The sequence below is a fragment of the Geotrypetes seraphini genome, chromosome 11, assembly GCF_902459505.1.
Source record: "Geotrypetes seraphini chromosome 11, aGeoSer1.1, whole genome shotgun sequence".
Classification (NCBI taxonomy): domain Eukaryota; kingdom Metazoa; phylum Chordata; class Amphibia; order Gymnophiona; family Dermophiidae; genus Geotrypetes; species Geotrypetes seraphini.
Window position 1 is genome coordinate 67,639,664 of NC_047094.1, and position 17,084 is coordinate 67,656,747.

The 17,084-nt window shown below is 43.3% G+C and overlaps 1 protein-coding gene across 4 annotated transcripts in view; it reads right to left on the reverse strand.

Moving 5' to 3' along the window:
- Window positions 1–17,084, reverse strand: part of LOC117368802 (carcinoembryonic antigen-related cell adhesion molecule 21-like) — a 62,359-nt gene that overhangs the window by 21,432 nt on the left and 23,843 nt on the right. For all 4 annotated transcript variants that reach the window (XR_004541030.1, XM_033962507.1, XM_033962505.1 and 1 more), the window contains exon 3: window positions 4,597–4,878. Coding sequence is in view for 3 of the 4 variants with exons in the window: in XM_033962507.1 (XP_033818398.1) it covers window positions 4,597–4,878 (282 nt within the window). In the remaining variant the exon portion in view is untranslated. The remainder of the gene's footprint in view (window positions 1–4,596; window positions 4,879–17,084) is intronic.

Genomic DNA, 17,084 nt, shown 5'->3' on the forward strand with positions numbered 1-17,084 from the left:
TTGGGAGTGTAACTGAAGCTCAAGGAATGGCAAAGCAGCAGAGACTTTCCAGGAAGTCCCAGACCCTCACTGATGTCCCGTAGCCACTGATCCAGTGTGCACCAGCAGAAGGGTGAGATCTGGGGATATGGTGGGGTGGACAAGGAGGGATGGCAGAAGAGACTTAATGACGAAGCGGGGAGATAAAATTAATACCACCCATATTGGTATAGAGACTGATTGGTTCTAGTGGTAAAGCAAATTAATATTTGAAACTTGAATATTAGCATATTGTCCCCCCCCCCCCCCCCCCCCCCCCCCACCCCACCCCCGGCTATCAAGCACTAGTCTGCTCACACAAAGATGCTAGAGGAAAAGGGGTAGCCACCATTGCTAAATTTCGCCTCAACCCAAGATTAATAGATGTCATCACACTAAATGCACTGGAATGCCTCATCTTCTCAATGGGTCACAACAGGAGTCTCACCTTTGAACTAATATACAGAACCCCCCCCCCCCATTTCCCAATGAGCACCTTAGAGCAGTGTTTTTCAACACGTGGCCGCTTGTTGGGGATAAGCGGCCTGGCCACCACTATTCCTTGCACGTCAGTAGAAGCTGCTGCCACCAGGAATCCCTGCCTGCCCACCTGGCCCAACCCCCTCCCCGCTGATGCCACTGCCAGTGATCCTTCCCTCCCTGCCTGCTCACCTGCACCCCCCCCCCCCAAAGCCCACCCAGATACTTGTTGGAGCCGCACTTGCTCCCTCCGCCCCAGCGAACTCTGTGCAGAGACAGCGCATGCAGTGACTCACACGTTGCATGTAAGTAGTTGACCCAGAAACCTGACATCAGAGGGAATACTTGTGGGCCAGCCATGTGCAGCATATGAATTGCTGCTCATACCATCCCTGCACTGAGTTCGCTGGGGGTAGAGGGAGCAAATGCGGCCATATCTCCCCTCAGCCGTCGCATATCTCTTGAAGTATATTAGTTCATCTAGAATGGACACGCAGTAAATCCAAATGCTGCGGCTCTACCCATAAACTCTCATTTCTGGCTGAGAAGGGGAAGTGTCTGAGGGAACACAACACGTTAAGAAATGAGACAACATCAGTGATATACATAAACATCAGTGATATACATAAATTTTAAATGAGAAAGCAAAAGTTAATTGAGGTTAATTACTCGCTGACATTAGAAGACCCCGTAACATACTGAAAGCAGATGTGTGGACTAAGTAAATATAAATATTGATGTTTAAAGTTGCAACAGTCCCCAAATAGTTCATGTGTATTAATTGTAAATTTTGATGATAAAGATCCCCAAATGATTCATATATATTCAAGAGAGTGAACAATGAACTGTAACTGAACCACCCCCAGTAATAATATACAAACTGTTTGATCCCATATGACAATAAAGCTTAAATAATGGTGTTCCAATCGATGAAATAATTTAATCCGTAAGGTTTAACTGTGTTAAGTTCAAAGATCCAAAACTGCTAACGCAATCGTAGATGAGCTATTTTGAAGATGGTCGGAATTTTTTTGATGGCAAACCAGCTAAGATCAAAACATTATGATGTTTTTCCAAACAATGGGGTACCATAGGTGCTGTAGTGGTGATTGTGTGTAACTTGATCTTGTGTTCTTGTAGCCTTGCCTTACTCTGGCGAGAAGTATGTCCCACATGTAACAGGTTGCACAGAAAGATAACATATATAATCCACTGTGACAAACGGGTAGTATAGTAGAATGTTTTAAAGAATACACTTTATGAGAATCAGGGTGAGTCCATGTGGAACAATATAAAGAATTAGTACACATGTAGCAAGATCCAATGACAAAATTAACACATAACAAATTTGTTACTTGTTGACCTTTTTGTCATTGTTTCTGACCCTTCTTCTGAGCTGTATAATTACAGTCCTGATTAAATGTAGTAAGATTTTGCACATGCTCTGGTGGCATAAGACTGCTATAGCCTGCTTGCAAATGAGGAATATTTAAAGCTGAAACAGGGCTGGGTTGGTGATGTCTTATTTCTCTTCTGGGGGCTGACGAGGAGGAGTAGCTGTTATTCATAAATCTGTACAATATAAGGCAGAATTATTACAGAAAGATACAGATGGCAAATACTTCATTTATTTAGACAAGAAGTTATCTTATTGGTTGTATATGGCCCCAATCAAAATTCTTCTGTCTTCTTATGGCATCACCTCTCTGTGTTCCTCTTACATATCTCATAATTTAATAGTAGTGGGTGACCTGAATATGGTGATAGACCCTGCCCAGGATAGATCTGCATGAGCTTCTTCAGTCCATATATTACATTTAGTTGATTCTTAGAGCGTTTTGCATCTCTCCAGGGCCCACGGATCCAATTCTCATTTGGACTACATCTTTCTTAGTGCTTCTTATTTTCCTCTGATTACTGGGGTGGCTATTGGCTCTGGAGAGATTTCTGATGGATATTGATTTGCCCATGTTTTATCAGAGGTTCTAGAGGTGGCATTTTCCAGCTTGTTTACAAACTTGGATTTTCGTAATGATCTCCATCAAAAGTGGGAACAGTTTGCCTCCTTTAATGATTTTCACAAGGAGCAGACTTCTTTATTTTGGATAACTGCTATGGCGTTGCTTGGGACATTATAGCTTATGTTGGTGCCTGTAATAAACGCCTTGCTTGTAGAATTTTGAGGCTGGAATCCCAGTTTTGGGTCACAAAACAAATATATTTGACACCCCACTCAGACCAATAAAGAAGCTTTACATGTTGTGCAGGTGACCTTAAATTCTCTCGTTCATGAGTGTACTACTCGCCACCTTTTATATAGGAAAGGCAGATTCCATAAATTTGGCAACAAGGCAGGTCATCTGTTAGCTTGGGTGTTAGAGGTAGTGGGGGGGACCCGCTGCTTTACATACATCACAAGGGGGTCTCATTAATAAACCAGAGGATATGGCACAACTCTTCATAAATTTTTTCCATTCTTTGAATTCTGTATAGGGCTCTCAGGAAGATGCAGATAGTCAATCCTATCTAGAACGCAGTGGTCTCCTTAAATTATCCCCTGAGGTTGTTTCTGCTTTGAATCAACCTTTTACTGGAAGTGAACTCCTATATGCTATTACTAATTTGAAATTGCATTCTGCACCGAGACCCAACAGATTTTCTGGAGAGTTTTATAAGATCCTTCAGCTGACTGTTGTGGGCCCTCTTTTGGCACATTATGCTGATGTTTTAGAAATGGGTGCCTTCCCGCAACATGAAAACTTGGTTCTCATTAGTTTGTTGCCCAAGCCGGGACTTCCTGCTGAGCTAATTTCTTCCTAAAGATCCATTTCTCTCTTAAATGTGGACCTTGAGCTTTTTTTCCAGTGTTTTAGCATCCAAGCTCGCAACAGCTCTCCTAGATCTGGTGGATCCAGAGCAGACCGGATTTGTTAGGGGCCATCAGTCTGTTGTAAATGTACGGAGGGTGTTGTTGGCAATAGAGAATGACACGGGGACCGTTTACCGCAGTAAACCGTGGTCACGCAGTAAATCCGCAGGAATGGAGACATTTGCAACTGGTTTACCGTAGGAACGGGGACAAGACCTTTTACCACCCCGTGGGAGTGGTGAAAAATCTTGCTCATGTGGTAAAAAAAATTGTGCCTTTGTCAGACTCGGCATCTCCTCCCCAGCTCCTCTTGTGCCTATTTTACCTTCAGGAGCCAGCAATGCCATGATGAAGAAAGAAGAAACCAAAGCCTGAGAACCAATGTGATTTGAAGAATAAAATTACCAGACAACAAAAGGTAGAAACAGATACATTTATTTTATATTTTTTGATTAGAATATTTCAGATTTGAAATATGTATCCTGCTAGAGTTGGTATTAGACATAACTCGGGACTGCAAAACCCAGGCTATGCTTCTTTAGCTTCCAGCTGGCTTAGGGCTCTCTCTCTGACCAGGAGGCAGTTGCCCTAGTTGCTCTCCCCTAACACTATTCCTGCCATGTATGACTGAAGTATTCTGTTAGCTTGATTTTTCTATGTAGCATTCTGTAGTAATTTGGTTTGTTCATTTTTCACAATAGTGGAGGGGATATTTGTGAAAGGGAGGGGAGACAGGGTTTTGTTGATCCTTGTTCTATATTATTTGTGTTATAAAGTGACAATTATACAGAATATTGTCTCTTTTTATACTTTAATAAAATAAGTTCAGTATAAAATCATAACTATTCGAGGCTTGTGCGGATGGGATCTGACAGTTTGCAAGGTGGGGACGGGGGCTGAGCTCACGGGGATGGGGCAGGGACGGGAACTGAGCTCACGGGGATGGGGCAGGGATGGGGACCGAGCTCACGTGGATGGGGCAGGGATGGGGACTGAGCTCATGGGGACAGGGCGGAAACGGTGATAAATTTTTTTCCCCGTTTCATTCTCTAGTTGGCAATGGTATATTGTCAGCAGTAATGTTAAAGTTAAAGATTTATAATAACAATGACAAATTTACATGTAGACCTTTTTCTCATTGTTTCTGACCCTTCTTCTGAGCTGTATAACTGTTGATGCTATATTGAGCAAATCCATTTAATTTCACCTTCTATGTCTCAGATACTTACTGTAGATGTTGAGGGTCAAGAAACTGCTGCGCTGGCTCACACTGTTGAAGGCTGTACAGGTAAAGACAGTAGCATCACTCTGAATTACAGGGCTGATAGTCAGGGACTCATTGTTTGCAGAGATATGGTAGCGTGGATCTTGTGGTAGGAAGGTCCCGTTTTTGCTCCAGGAGAATCTAGGCTCATCCCCCAGGGCTGTGCATGTCAGGCGGACGGAGTCCTTATCTGCCCACAGGTATGCAGAGGTGGAATTACTGGTGATGGAAACATTTGAGATTCTGCCTGTCAAGAAAATAAGAAAGAAGGCTCATGTAATATAGCATATCCAGATACCAGGCCTCCGAATGTGAAGTGTGGTAGATACAAATACTGTAGATGGAGATTTTAAACTTTTTAGGTTTGCTTTTCAAATAATATTGTTCTGGCAGATGCTGGAGTTGCTGACACAGTCAATGGACTAGGGGGCTAGATGCACTAAAGTCTCTGTTCATAGTAACATACATAGTAACATAGTATGGTAGATGACGGCAGATAAAGACTCGAATGGTCCATCCAGTCTGCCCAACCTGATTCAATTTAAATTTTTTAATTTTTTCTTCTTTGCTATTTCTGGGCAAGAATCCAAAGCTTTACCCTGTACTGTGCTTGGGTTCCAACTACTGAAATCTCTGTTAAGACTTACTCTAGCCCATCTACACCCTCCCAGCCATTGAAGTCCTCCCCAGCCCATCCAACATACACCCCAGGGTGCTCAGGGAGTTATGTGAAGTCCTGGCGGAACCATTATCTGTGCTTTTCAATTTTTCCTTACGCACAGGAAGAGTCCCCTTGGACTGGAAAACCGCCAACGTAATCCCACTCCACAAAAAGGGCAGCAAGACAGAGACAGCAAACTACAGGCCAGTGAGTCTCACGTCTATAGTGTGTAAACTCTTGGAAACACTGATCAAACGGAATCTTGACACAATCCTAGATGAGGAAAACCTACGTGATCCCCACCAACACGGGTTCACCCAGGGTAGATCCTGCCAATCCAATCTTATTAGCTTTTTTGACTGGGTTACTAGACAACTGGATGCCGGGGAGTCACTGGACGTGGTATATTTGGACTTCAGTAAAGCATTTGATAGCGTCCCACACCGAAGGTTATTGAACAAGCTGAAATCGATGGGTTTGGGAGACACTCTAACTACATGGGTTGGGGACTGGCTGAGCGGTAGACTACAAAGGGTGGTGGTGAACGGTACCCCATCAGAAGCGTCGGACGTGCTCAGTGGAGTGCCGCAGGGCTCAGTCTTCGCCCCGATTCTATTCAATTTATTCATAAGAGATATGACGCAAGGGCTTAGGGGAAAGGTATTACTGTTCGCCGATGACACCAAAATTTGCAACATAGTAGGCAACAGCTTATTACCTGACAATATGACACAGGACTTACTGCTGCTAGAACGATGGTCAACGACTTGGCAGCTAGGCTTCAATTCTAAAAAATGCAAGGTAATGCACCTGGGTAAGAGAAACCCGCGCAGAACTTATGCACTAAATGGTGAGACCTTGGCTAGGACCAAGGCAGAACGTGATCTAGGAGTGATCATTAGTGAGGACATGAAGGCTGCCAATCAAGTGGAGAAGGCTTCCTCCAGGGCAAGACAAATGATGGGTTATATCCGTAGAGGTTTTTTCAGCAGGAGACCTGAAGTCATTATGTTGTACAGATCCATGGTGAGGCCTCACTTGGAGTACTGTGTTCAATTCTGGAGACCACACTACCGTAAGGACATGCTGAGGATCGAGTCGGTTCAGCGAATGGCCACCAGGATGGTCTCGGGGCTAAAGGATCTAACGTATGAAGAAAGACTAAAGAAGTTGCGGCTGTACTCACTTGAGGAACGAAGAGAGAGGGGAGACATGATTGAAACGTTTAAGTACATCACGGGTCGCATTGAGTCGGAAGATGATATCTTCTGTCTCATGGGACCCTCGACCACCAGAGGGCATCCGCTGAAAATCAGGGGAGGGAAGTTTCATGGAGACTCCAGAAAGTACTTCTTCACCGAAAGAGTGGTGGATCAGTGGAACAGACTCCCACTGCAGGTGGTTGAGGCCTGCAGCGTGACGGATTTTATGAGTAAATGGGATGCTCACGTGGGATCTTTAAGGGAGTAAATTCGGGAGCGAATACTTGGAATGGGCAGACTTGGTGGGCTATAGCCCTTTTCTGCCACTATGTTTCTATGTTTCTATCCTCCACCAAACGGCCATATACAGACACAGACTGTGTAAGTCTGCCCAGTACTGGCCTTAGTTCAATATTTAATCTTATTTTCTGATTCTAGATCCTTTGTGTTCATCCCACGCTTCTTTGAACTCAGTCACAGTTTTACTCTCCACCACCTCTCTCGGGAGCACATTCCAGGCATCCACTACCCTCTCCGTAAAGTCGAATTTCCTAACATTGCCTTTGAATCTACCACCCCTCAACCTCAAATTATGTCCTCTGGTTTTACCATTTTCCTTTCTCTGAAAAAGATTTTGTTCTACGTTAATACCCTTCAAGTATTTGAATGTCTGAATCATATCTCCCCTGTCTCTCCTTTCCTCTAGGGTATACATATTCAGGGCTTCCAGTCTCTCATCATACGTCTTCTGGCGCAAGCCTCCTATCATTTTCGTCGCCCTCCTCTGGACCGCCTCAAGTCTTCTTACGTCCTTCGCCAGATACGGTCTCCAAAATTGAACACAATACTCCAAGTGGGGCCTTACCAATGACCTGTACAGGGGCATCAACACCTTCTTCCTTCTACTGACTACGCCTCTCTTTATACAGCCCAGCATCCTTCTGGCAGCAGCCACTGCCTTGTCACACTGTTTTTTCACCTTTAGATCTTCAGACATTATCACCCCAAGGTCCCTCTCCCTGTCCGTGCATATCAGCTTTTCTCGTCCCAGCATATACGGTTCCTTCCTATTATTAATCCCCAAATGCATTACTCTGCATTTCTTTGCATTGAATTTTAGTTGCCAGGCATTAGACCATTCCACTAACTTTTACAGATCCTTTTTCATATTTTCCACTCCCTCTTCATTGTCTATTCTGTTACAAATCTTGGTATCATCTGCAAAAAGGCACACTTTTCCTTCTATCCCTTCAGCAATATCACTCACAAACATATTGAACAGGATTGGTCCCAGCACTGATCCCTGAGGGACTCCACTACTCACCTTTCCTTCCTTCGAGCGACTTCCATTAACCACCACCCTCTGGCATCTGTCCGACAGCCAGTTTCTGACCCAGTTCATCACTTTGGGTCCTAACTTCAGCCCTTCAAGTTTATTCAACAGCCTCCTATGAGGAACTGAATCAAAGGCTTTGCTGAAATCCAAGTAAATTACATCTAGCATATGTCCTCGATCCAGCTCTCTGGTCACCCAATCAAAAAATTCAATCAGGTTCGTTTGGCACGATTTACCTTTTGTAAAGCCATGTTGCCTAGGATCCTGTAACCCATTAGATTCAAGGAAGTACACTATCCTTTCTTTCAGCAACACTTCCATTATTTTTCCAACAACTGAAGTGAGGCTCACCGGCCTGTAGTTTCCTGCTTCATCCCTGTGACCACTTTTATGAATAGGGACCACATCCGCTCTCCTCCAATTCCCAGGAATCACTCCCGTCTCCAGAGATTTGTTGAACAAGTCTTTAATAGGACTCGCCAGAACCTCTCTGAGCTCCCTTAGTATCCTGGGATGGATCCCGTCTGGTCCCATCGCTTTGTCCACCTTCAGTTTTTCAAGTTGCTCATAAACACCCTCCTCCGTGAACGGCGCAGAATCTACTCCATTTTCTCGTGTAACTTTGCTAGACAATCTCGGTCCTTCTCCAGGATTTTCTTCTATGAGCACAGAACAGAAGTATTTGTTTAGCACATTTGCTTTCTCCTCATCACTTTCCACATATTGGTTCCCAGCATCTTTTAGCCTAGCAATTCCATTTTTCATCTTCCTCCTTTCACTAATATATCTGAAAACATTTTTGTCTCCCTTTTTTACATTTTTAGCCATTTGTTCTTCCGCCTGTGCTTTCGCCAGACGTATCTCTCTCTTGGCTTCTTTCAGTTTCACCCTGTAGTCCTTTCCGCTCTCCTCTTCTTGGTTTTTCTGTGCGATCACTCATTCTTTGACTCAGCTATGCAAATAAGGTTGTTAATATGCAAACTAGGTGATCAATCGATGCTCTAACATCTCTTTGCTATGCACAAAAAATAGCAATCACTTCTGACCTGGGAGGAGCCATAGGCATCTGAGCCAATCAGGACTGTGAACGTGCCGAGCGGTCATCTCCTGTCACATTACCAGCACATGTAGGGTTCTTAGCCAGGTTTTCTGTACTCGCACATATATACACAATGTAGACACTGTTGGAAGGTATAATGAAATATTTTTATTTATTCATGTGCCTGAGCTTGTTGCCCCACAGGCTCAGGGAAAGCAAAACTCTATACCTTTAAATTTTATTTCTTAGTCCAGTGTAACAGTTTGTTCTCTAGGCAGTATTATTTCACATTCAATTCAGCAACCCTCAGTTCTAGTCAGTTAATCAGCTTCCAGCCTTCACCAGATGTTCCTTTCTCAGCAGTGTAAGGCTCTTCATTACACAGCCTCAACCAAATAGTAATTGGCTTACCTTAGCCAACACCTTTATTGTCCAAACCTCCAATACATACAGCAGGCTCTCATCGAGACAGACTCTCTCTCGCAGTCTCTGGAGGTTTTTTCCCTGAGCCCTTTCTCTCTCTAGGGCTTCTCTCCCACGAGGACCTCTGGATGAATGAATCCCACACTGAACAGATATCCTTCTTTCTAGCTGAGTCCCACCCCTTTGCTTCAGCTGGCCTGCATCATTCTCCCAATGTGCCTCAGCACTAAGCTGCAGAGGCTCGATGCCTTCTGGGACCTGAAGTCCAATTTCTCTTGGGCTAGCTCCCCCAGCTGTCCAAAGGTATAACAGGTATCATTCATGAGGGAGAATCCCTGACCCCCTCACAAGGCCTTAGGCCCCTCCCCCTGCTTCTCAGGATGCACCAGGAAAGGGAAGGCCCACCATTTTTGAGTGGTGGGCCTGCGAGCAGGAGGGCCTGGGCACCCCATCCTCCTGGACTTATCACCATCTAATCATGTCTCAGCCCTTTGTTCCAAAGTAACCGTCCATGTTCTGAGGTCCTGCCTTTTACTGGAGACTCGTGTTGGTTCTTTCTACTGTGGCTCTGATAGAATTTCTAGATTTGAGGGGGGAAGGACAGCTAAGAAGAGAAAGGGAATTTTTCCAGATACTAGTTAGTGGTTATATGGTCTCTTAATTGAAGCTTAGTTAGAGGAATCATTACCTCAGCAGCACATGATTTTTTGGTATGTATTGAATTATTTATTTATTACTGTTCAGAACCCCTGAGGCAGGTCTTTCGGCTGAAACACAGCCCCTGTCAAGTTTTGAAATAAACAACATCAATACACATTGGTCGAACTCTGTTGTTTCTGTTGTATTGTTTCTACTGTGGAGAGTTTGTTCTTCCTGTTGTTGCTCTTACTGTGTGATCATAGACAACATGTACAGCAGGGCTAGGTATTACCTCCCATTTATCCATATACAATGACTTTATATATAGTAGGAAATATGACACCCCTTCCTCCAATATTTAGTGCTATTTAACTGACCAGGAATGGCTCCTGGCTGGTTAGATGGTATTAGCTGGATAACTGCTAATATTTAGTGGGATATAGCTGGTTATATCTGCTGAATATTCATGTTTAGCAGCTACCCACTAGCCAGTTATGTCATGCAACTTAGCCGGCTAGCCACAAAAATTCAGTACTAGCCGGCTAAGTGTAGTAGGCAAATTGAACCAAATAAATAGCAGTCCTGTTTTTGCCCTCTTAACTTAAATATCCAATGTTGAATATTCACTTAGTCAGTTAAGTTAGAGCTTGCAAAAAACACATATTCAATGCCAATTGCTAGAAATTGCCCAGCATTGAATATCCAGGTTGAGCGCTGGTGTTGGGCGAACAGAACGCTGCCCGGTACTGGCTGAAAATTGCCTGGATGGTATCTCAGTTATCCATATAGACTGCACTATGTATAGTACTCCATATACAGAAGAGGCCATTTTACCTCACTTTTACCATGTACACTGCACTCTGAGGTCACACCTAACAGAGTCCTGTGCTAATAGGGTGAGGTTAATTTTCAGCAGTGGGCCAACTGCATAACTTTATACCTATATAAAATTATACAGTTTTCAGCAGCTGTAAATGTATATGCACAGCTTATGCATAAAATTATATCCGCTATTTGTACATCTGCATTTATGAATTAAGTTATTTGAAGAGTGGCAGAATTTCACCACTCTCTTAAGTAACTTTTTCTTCCACCACTATCCTGCCTCAAGTCCTAAGCATAAATTCTGGCTGTGGTGCAATTTGAATGGCCAGAAGTTTTGATTTCTGCCAGAAGTAAAATTTAAACAAAACTATTTTATTTATTTATTTTTGCAGTTAGCACCTTCTGCCAACCATATATGTGCTTTTGCATATCGACCCAGCTATATCCAGTTGTAGTAGGTATTCTAAGCTCTATATCATAGGGAAATAATCAGCATGATAGCAGTCCAAAAGGATTTCTGTGAAATGTAAATAAGTAAATAAAATGTTGGTATTAACTAATTAACATCTTCAATAAGAATGTTAGTTAACTAAATATATAATATCTTTAGGAGGGCTATAAAGACTTTCCTGTTTCAGAAGTATCTACCGTATTATCCACCTAGAAATTTTATGATTGTTTATTTATTACATTATTTATATTCTGCACCAGCTATTAGGTCCTATTAGGAACAATATTTGGGAATTTGTATGAGAATTTTCATGATGCTTTATTTTCCAAGGAGATATGAATTCAGCTAAGATTGTAGATATCTGCTTCATACAGATGAAATTATTGTACTTCCTTGGTTGTGGGAAGTTGTGGGCTATAAAAATCACAATGTATATATGTATTTTTCTACTCTTAAGATAGGTGACATGCATAGGTACAGTACTTCTCTGTTGATATAGTGGATAGTTGAGCACCCCAAGATTGGGTAAACTGCACAGGCTAAGTGAAGGGTAATTTGCATTTCATGTAGTATCCACAATCATTTTGAAAATTTGGCTCCATAAGAGCTACCCCAATTTGTCTGTAATTAGAAATCTAATGGGTGGGGGCACAGCTGAGCAGGATTTAAGATGACTACATAGTTCCAGAGCTCCTGCTTATCTGGATGTAAAGTTTCCCCCAACTGTAAAATGTATGAACTGATTGCAGTTTTTGATAGGTTGTTATGATGAAGAGTATGAATAATTGAAGCCAACAAAAGCTAGATTTTGTTACTCCCTCACAGAAGGGTTTCAAGAGGACCAAACATTAACACCACCACCACATAAGATACAGCCTGAAAAAGATACAGAAAGGAAGCTATGGGAGATCTGCTACAAATGAAGTGCTCAATGAGAATAAAGAAACATTGCTAACCTTGAAAGAAGTGATGTGGACTAACAGGACAGTGGAACAGCAGGAAAGTGTGGTGTGGACCAGTGTGACGTGGACCAGCAGATAAGTGTGATGTTGCAGTGAATGGAGGTTTTGGAGAAGCAAATGGTGGTGCAGGCAAAAGCTATGACACAATATTAAGAGAATTTAAAGCCTGGAACAAGATCATGGGGATCAAAACAACAGAATGTGAAACAACATAGATTCAAATCATGGGGCTCCCAGAAGACATGGAAACATCAAATATGGATCTGCAATTTGAGCATGAAAGTAGTGTGTGCTTGGGCAGACCGCAGCAGAAGGAAAGCATGGAGGAAGCCACAGGCAGTACTTGAGAACCACTACCATAGCCAGTTTGTCAGCAAGACTGAGAAGATAAGGACAACATTGGGCTGGCACAATACAATACAATTTTTATTTGTATGCTGCAGATACCTCAAAGTTCATAGAAGTTTACATAAAAGAAATAAAAACAATATAAAAAAAGAAGTAAAAACATCAAGAAAAAATTACAACTTATTCAACATACATCCAAGTTTATTTACAGTTTGATATACCGACCATCAAACAAATATCTGGATGGTTTATAATTGCTAAAATTGGAGATTTTTTTAAAATAAAAAAGTAAAATGGGGCAATATAGTGACAGAACGAGGACAGAGATGTGAACAAAACTGATACAAAAGGTACTGGGGAAGCTGAAGATTCAAAATTACAAGGCAGTAAGAAGGGAGGGGAGAGAAACAAGTAGGGGAGGGGGTCACTTCTTAAAAGCGGTTCTCTTAAACAAACTCTTACAATTGCTCATTTAACCAATTTGATCAGATAAGGGGAAGGCGTGCCAGCTCACGAGATGTCCCCCAGAGCAGTTGCCCTGTTATACTTCCAACACCAGCCCTGAATTGCACTCCTAGATAATTTTGCCCTGTGCAGCTGCACCACTCACATAGCCCATGCTTCGGTCCTGACAATGTGTGCCAGTTCACCTACTAAAGCTCTAATGGTTACAGAGTAAGTGGTTGGCTTAGGGAGCTGAGTTAGCGCTAACTCTAGTGCCTTCTGCCTATAATGGAAATTTGTACCTCTTTTGGTGGTAACAACTTTGGCACAATGCCCCCTCCTTTATTAGCGGTGACTCCAGCACAATATCCATTTCCTTCATAGCACCATTATCCCCTCACTCTCCTCATGCCCTGGTCCACATTTTTGGAAGGATATGGGGTGGCACACATCTCTATAGCAGTACTCCCTCATTCGTGGTGCTCTGCACAACCACACAGGTCTTAGAACCAAAAGCTAGCCTTTAGCAAAGCTGTTCTAGGAATGGGAGTTGTTCTAGGAATGAGAATGGTACTGAACCAAGAAGAAATCCAATCCAAGAACTCCTTATCCCCTTCTAGACTTCCCCCATCTCTCCTGTAACCTCTTCCTGCTACGACCATGCTACTTCTTTGAAACCATACAGCATAATGAGCCCACTTAGTCCCACACCACTATCTCCTATAAGATGTAACAAGGGAATGAACGCTTTATTTTTTGTAAATAAAGGAAGATTGTGTAACTCTCTGTTCCCCTTTCAATCCAAGACTCAATCATAGGTCTCTGCATTTCAGAGCTGCCAAAGAGAAACAATTTTAAAACAATTTTCAGACTATGGAATTTTGAGCCATTTTGAGCCAATCGGGGCCTTTGGCACCTCCCAATGCCTCGGGATGATTTTTTTTTACATGCATCCCAATTGGCTAGTTAGACAGCAGTAGGATGCCTACCACCGCCTACAATTGGGATGCTGTTTATAGAATTTGTCTCATAATGTGTTTTGCAATGTCTTAAGCCCATAAAATTGCATAAAATCATACTTCTGCTTTGAGTGGGAAGTTACGGGGATGAAAGACTGAGGGGACAGTGAGAAGCCGAGGATGAAAAAGGTACTTCACTGCGGGGACGATGCAAAAACAGGGATGAATCTTTGTTCCCATAACACCAACAGGCTTTCTTCCTTTTTACGTACATTTCCTTTCTGACTCTTACAGTATTTCAGAGCAACATTCATTATTCTAACCAGTGACCCCCATTCCCTTCACCCCAGTAGCGTACCTAGCATATGTGATACCCGGGGCCCATTATTTTTTGACCTCCCTCCCATCTGTATGAAAAACATGATTTTTAGTACCAATCCACACGTCACACAACAAGAGTGCACCTAGGAAAAGGCAGCAGTGAGCAGCAGAACATCAAAACACCCATTGAAAAACTAAACAAGCCAGACTAGTACAGATTAAGCCTGCACAGTCAATGCTAACAGAGAAGCATGTCTTGCATGCACACAGAACATAGAAAACACCTTCGCCTAGTATGGAATATGCAATCACAAAACTGTAGTGCAATTTTTAGCCACAGCGGTAACAGCTCAGATGCTCATAAAATTCTGAGCATCGGAGCTGTTACTATCATGGCCGGCACTAAAAAAACGCTCTATGGTTTTCTGAAAGAAAGGATAAAATAGAAATACGTAGACAAAGGTTAAACTGAACCACCAAGAAGCTGGACTCTGCATACAATGCAACACCACAGAAACAGTGATGCATGTCACCTAATATTGTGCAAAATATAAAGATGGCAGATGTAAATTAGAAAAAACAGAGAAATAGAAACATAATGCCAGATAAAAGCCAAATGGCCCATCTGCCCATCCGCAGTAACCATTATCTCTTCCTCTCTCTAAGAGATCATCACTTTAGAAATTAAGAAATAATGCCCCACCCTCCTTTTTATGAAGCTCTGTTAGGGGGGGGGTTATTGCATGCTGTAGTGGTAAAAGCTCTGGCGCTCAAAGAATTACTACGAGTATCGCCGCTAATATCGTCACGGCTGGTGATAGAAAAGCCTAATGCAGCTTCACAAAAGGGGACCAAAGGGGGGGGAGGATAAAACAAAAATAGAAAATAAGATAATTTCATTTTATTAGACTAATACATTTTTCAATTAACATTCAGAGGCCAAACCTCTTTTCTCAAGTCAGTAAAGTATACTGCTGTTACAGTATCCTGTTCTGACCTGAAAAAGAGGGTTTGGTCTCTGAATTAGTAAAAAAAAAAAAAAATGTATTTTCTATTTATAAATTTTTATCAACACAGCTACAATATTACTTTATCTTATATCAAAAAAATAAATAGAAATTTTTTTTCTACCTTTGTCTTCTCTGGTTTCTGCTTTCCTCATCTTCTTGTCACTCTCTTCTTTCCATCCACTGTCTGCCCTCTCTCTGCCCCTTCTATATAGCATCTTCTCTCCTTCTATGCCCCTTCCAAAAACTGTATGCCTCCCCCTTCCATCTTTCTTCCCTTCCCTCCCCTCCTCCAATGGTTTGGCATCTCTCTTCTCTCCTTCCCTCTCCCACACCCCAATGGTCTAGCATTTCACTCTCTCCTCTCCCTTCTCTTTCTTCCCTCATCTTCCTTCTCAATTTATTTTCTGCATTTGTCTAGATTAAGTTCTTACTACCCTGTCATCAATTTCCCTTTTCACTGTCTACCTACAGCTTGCCACCTATTTCCCTCACCCTCTCCAGTATTTCACTAACTCAGTCCTTTTCCTCCATCATGTGCCCTCTTTTTATTTATCCCCTTCTTCCATCATGTGCCCTCTTTCTCTACCCCTTCCATCCAGCATCTTGCCCTCTCTCCACTTGCTTCCTGCATCTGCTCCCCTCTTTCTCTCTCTCCTCCCGACTTCCATCCAGCATCTGCTCCCTTATCTCTCCCATCCACACTTCCATCCAGCATAGGCTCCCCCTCTACCCTCCCCACTAACATCCAATGTCTGCCCTTTCTGTCTCTCTCCATCCACCATTCTTCCATCAGCATCTGCCCCTTGTCTATTCCTTCCTCCTACTTTTATCAGCATGTGCCCCCTTTCTTTCCCTTCAACCCAATTCCATCTAGTATACTTCCCCCTTATGTCTCTCTCTCTCTCCCCTTTCCATGCACACCAATTCCATCAGCATCTACCCCCTTTTTCTCCCTCTACCATCCTTCCATATCAGTATCCTGCTCCCTACTCTCCCCCTCCACCCTTCCATTCAAGTATCCTGCTCCTTTCTCTCTCCCCTCATCCCACTGCAATGCAGCAAAGTCCTGCGATGACTGCGGCTGCTGACTCTGCTCCGGAACAAGTATGTGATGTCACGGCAGCCGTGGGGAGGTGCAGCAAGGTCCCGCGATGACTGCGGCTGCCGGACCACCCCCTCCGATGGCACTTACTTATTCCAGAGCAGAACCAGCAGTCACAGTCATCATGGGACCTTGCTGCACCTCCCCACAGCTGTAGGCTCTGCTAAGGAACAAGTAAGTGACGTCGGAGGGGGTGGACCAGCAGCCACCGGGAGGTGCAGGAAGGTCCCACAGCAGAGTAGGGCGAGAGGTTCCGGAACCAGTATACCGGCTGTACACCCTCTTGGGATGTGCACCCAGGGCGGACCACCCCCCAGCCCCGCCCTTGGTACGCCACTGCTTTACCCTTTCCTTGTTTCCTTTATTCCTCACTCAGTACTTCTGTCTTTCTTTTTACCTTAGATATGGGTATTACTGTGGCAACATAGGTAAAATTGTCATCAATAAAGTTATCTTATTCTATCTGTTCATTGTCAGTCAATGCTGCACTTGCCTTCCCCATTGGCTGCTGGTTAGGGTAACCAGATTTTACAACTGTAAAATCTGGACACGCAGCTCCTGTTCCCAGGCCCACCTAGTTCCACCCAGTCCCACCCTGTTCTCCCCAAGTCTTGCCCCATTCTGCTCCAGCCCTGCCCCCAAACCTCTTCTCCTCAAGCTCAGGACCATTTTTAAAGTGCCTCTGAGCCTGCACAGGTGTGATGCAATGACATCACATGCATGTGAGACCA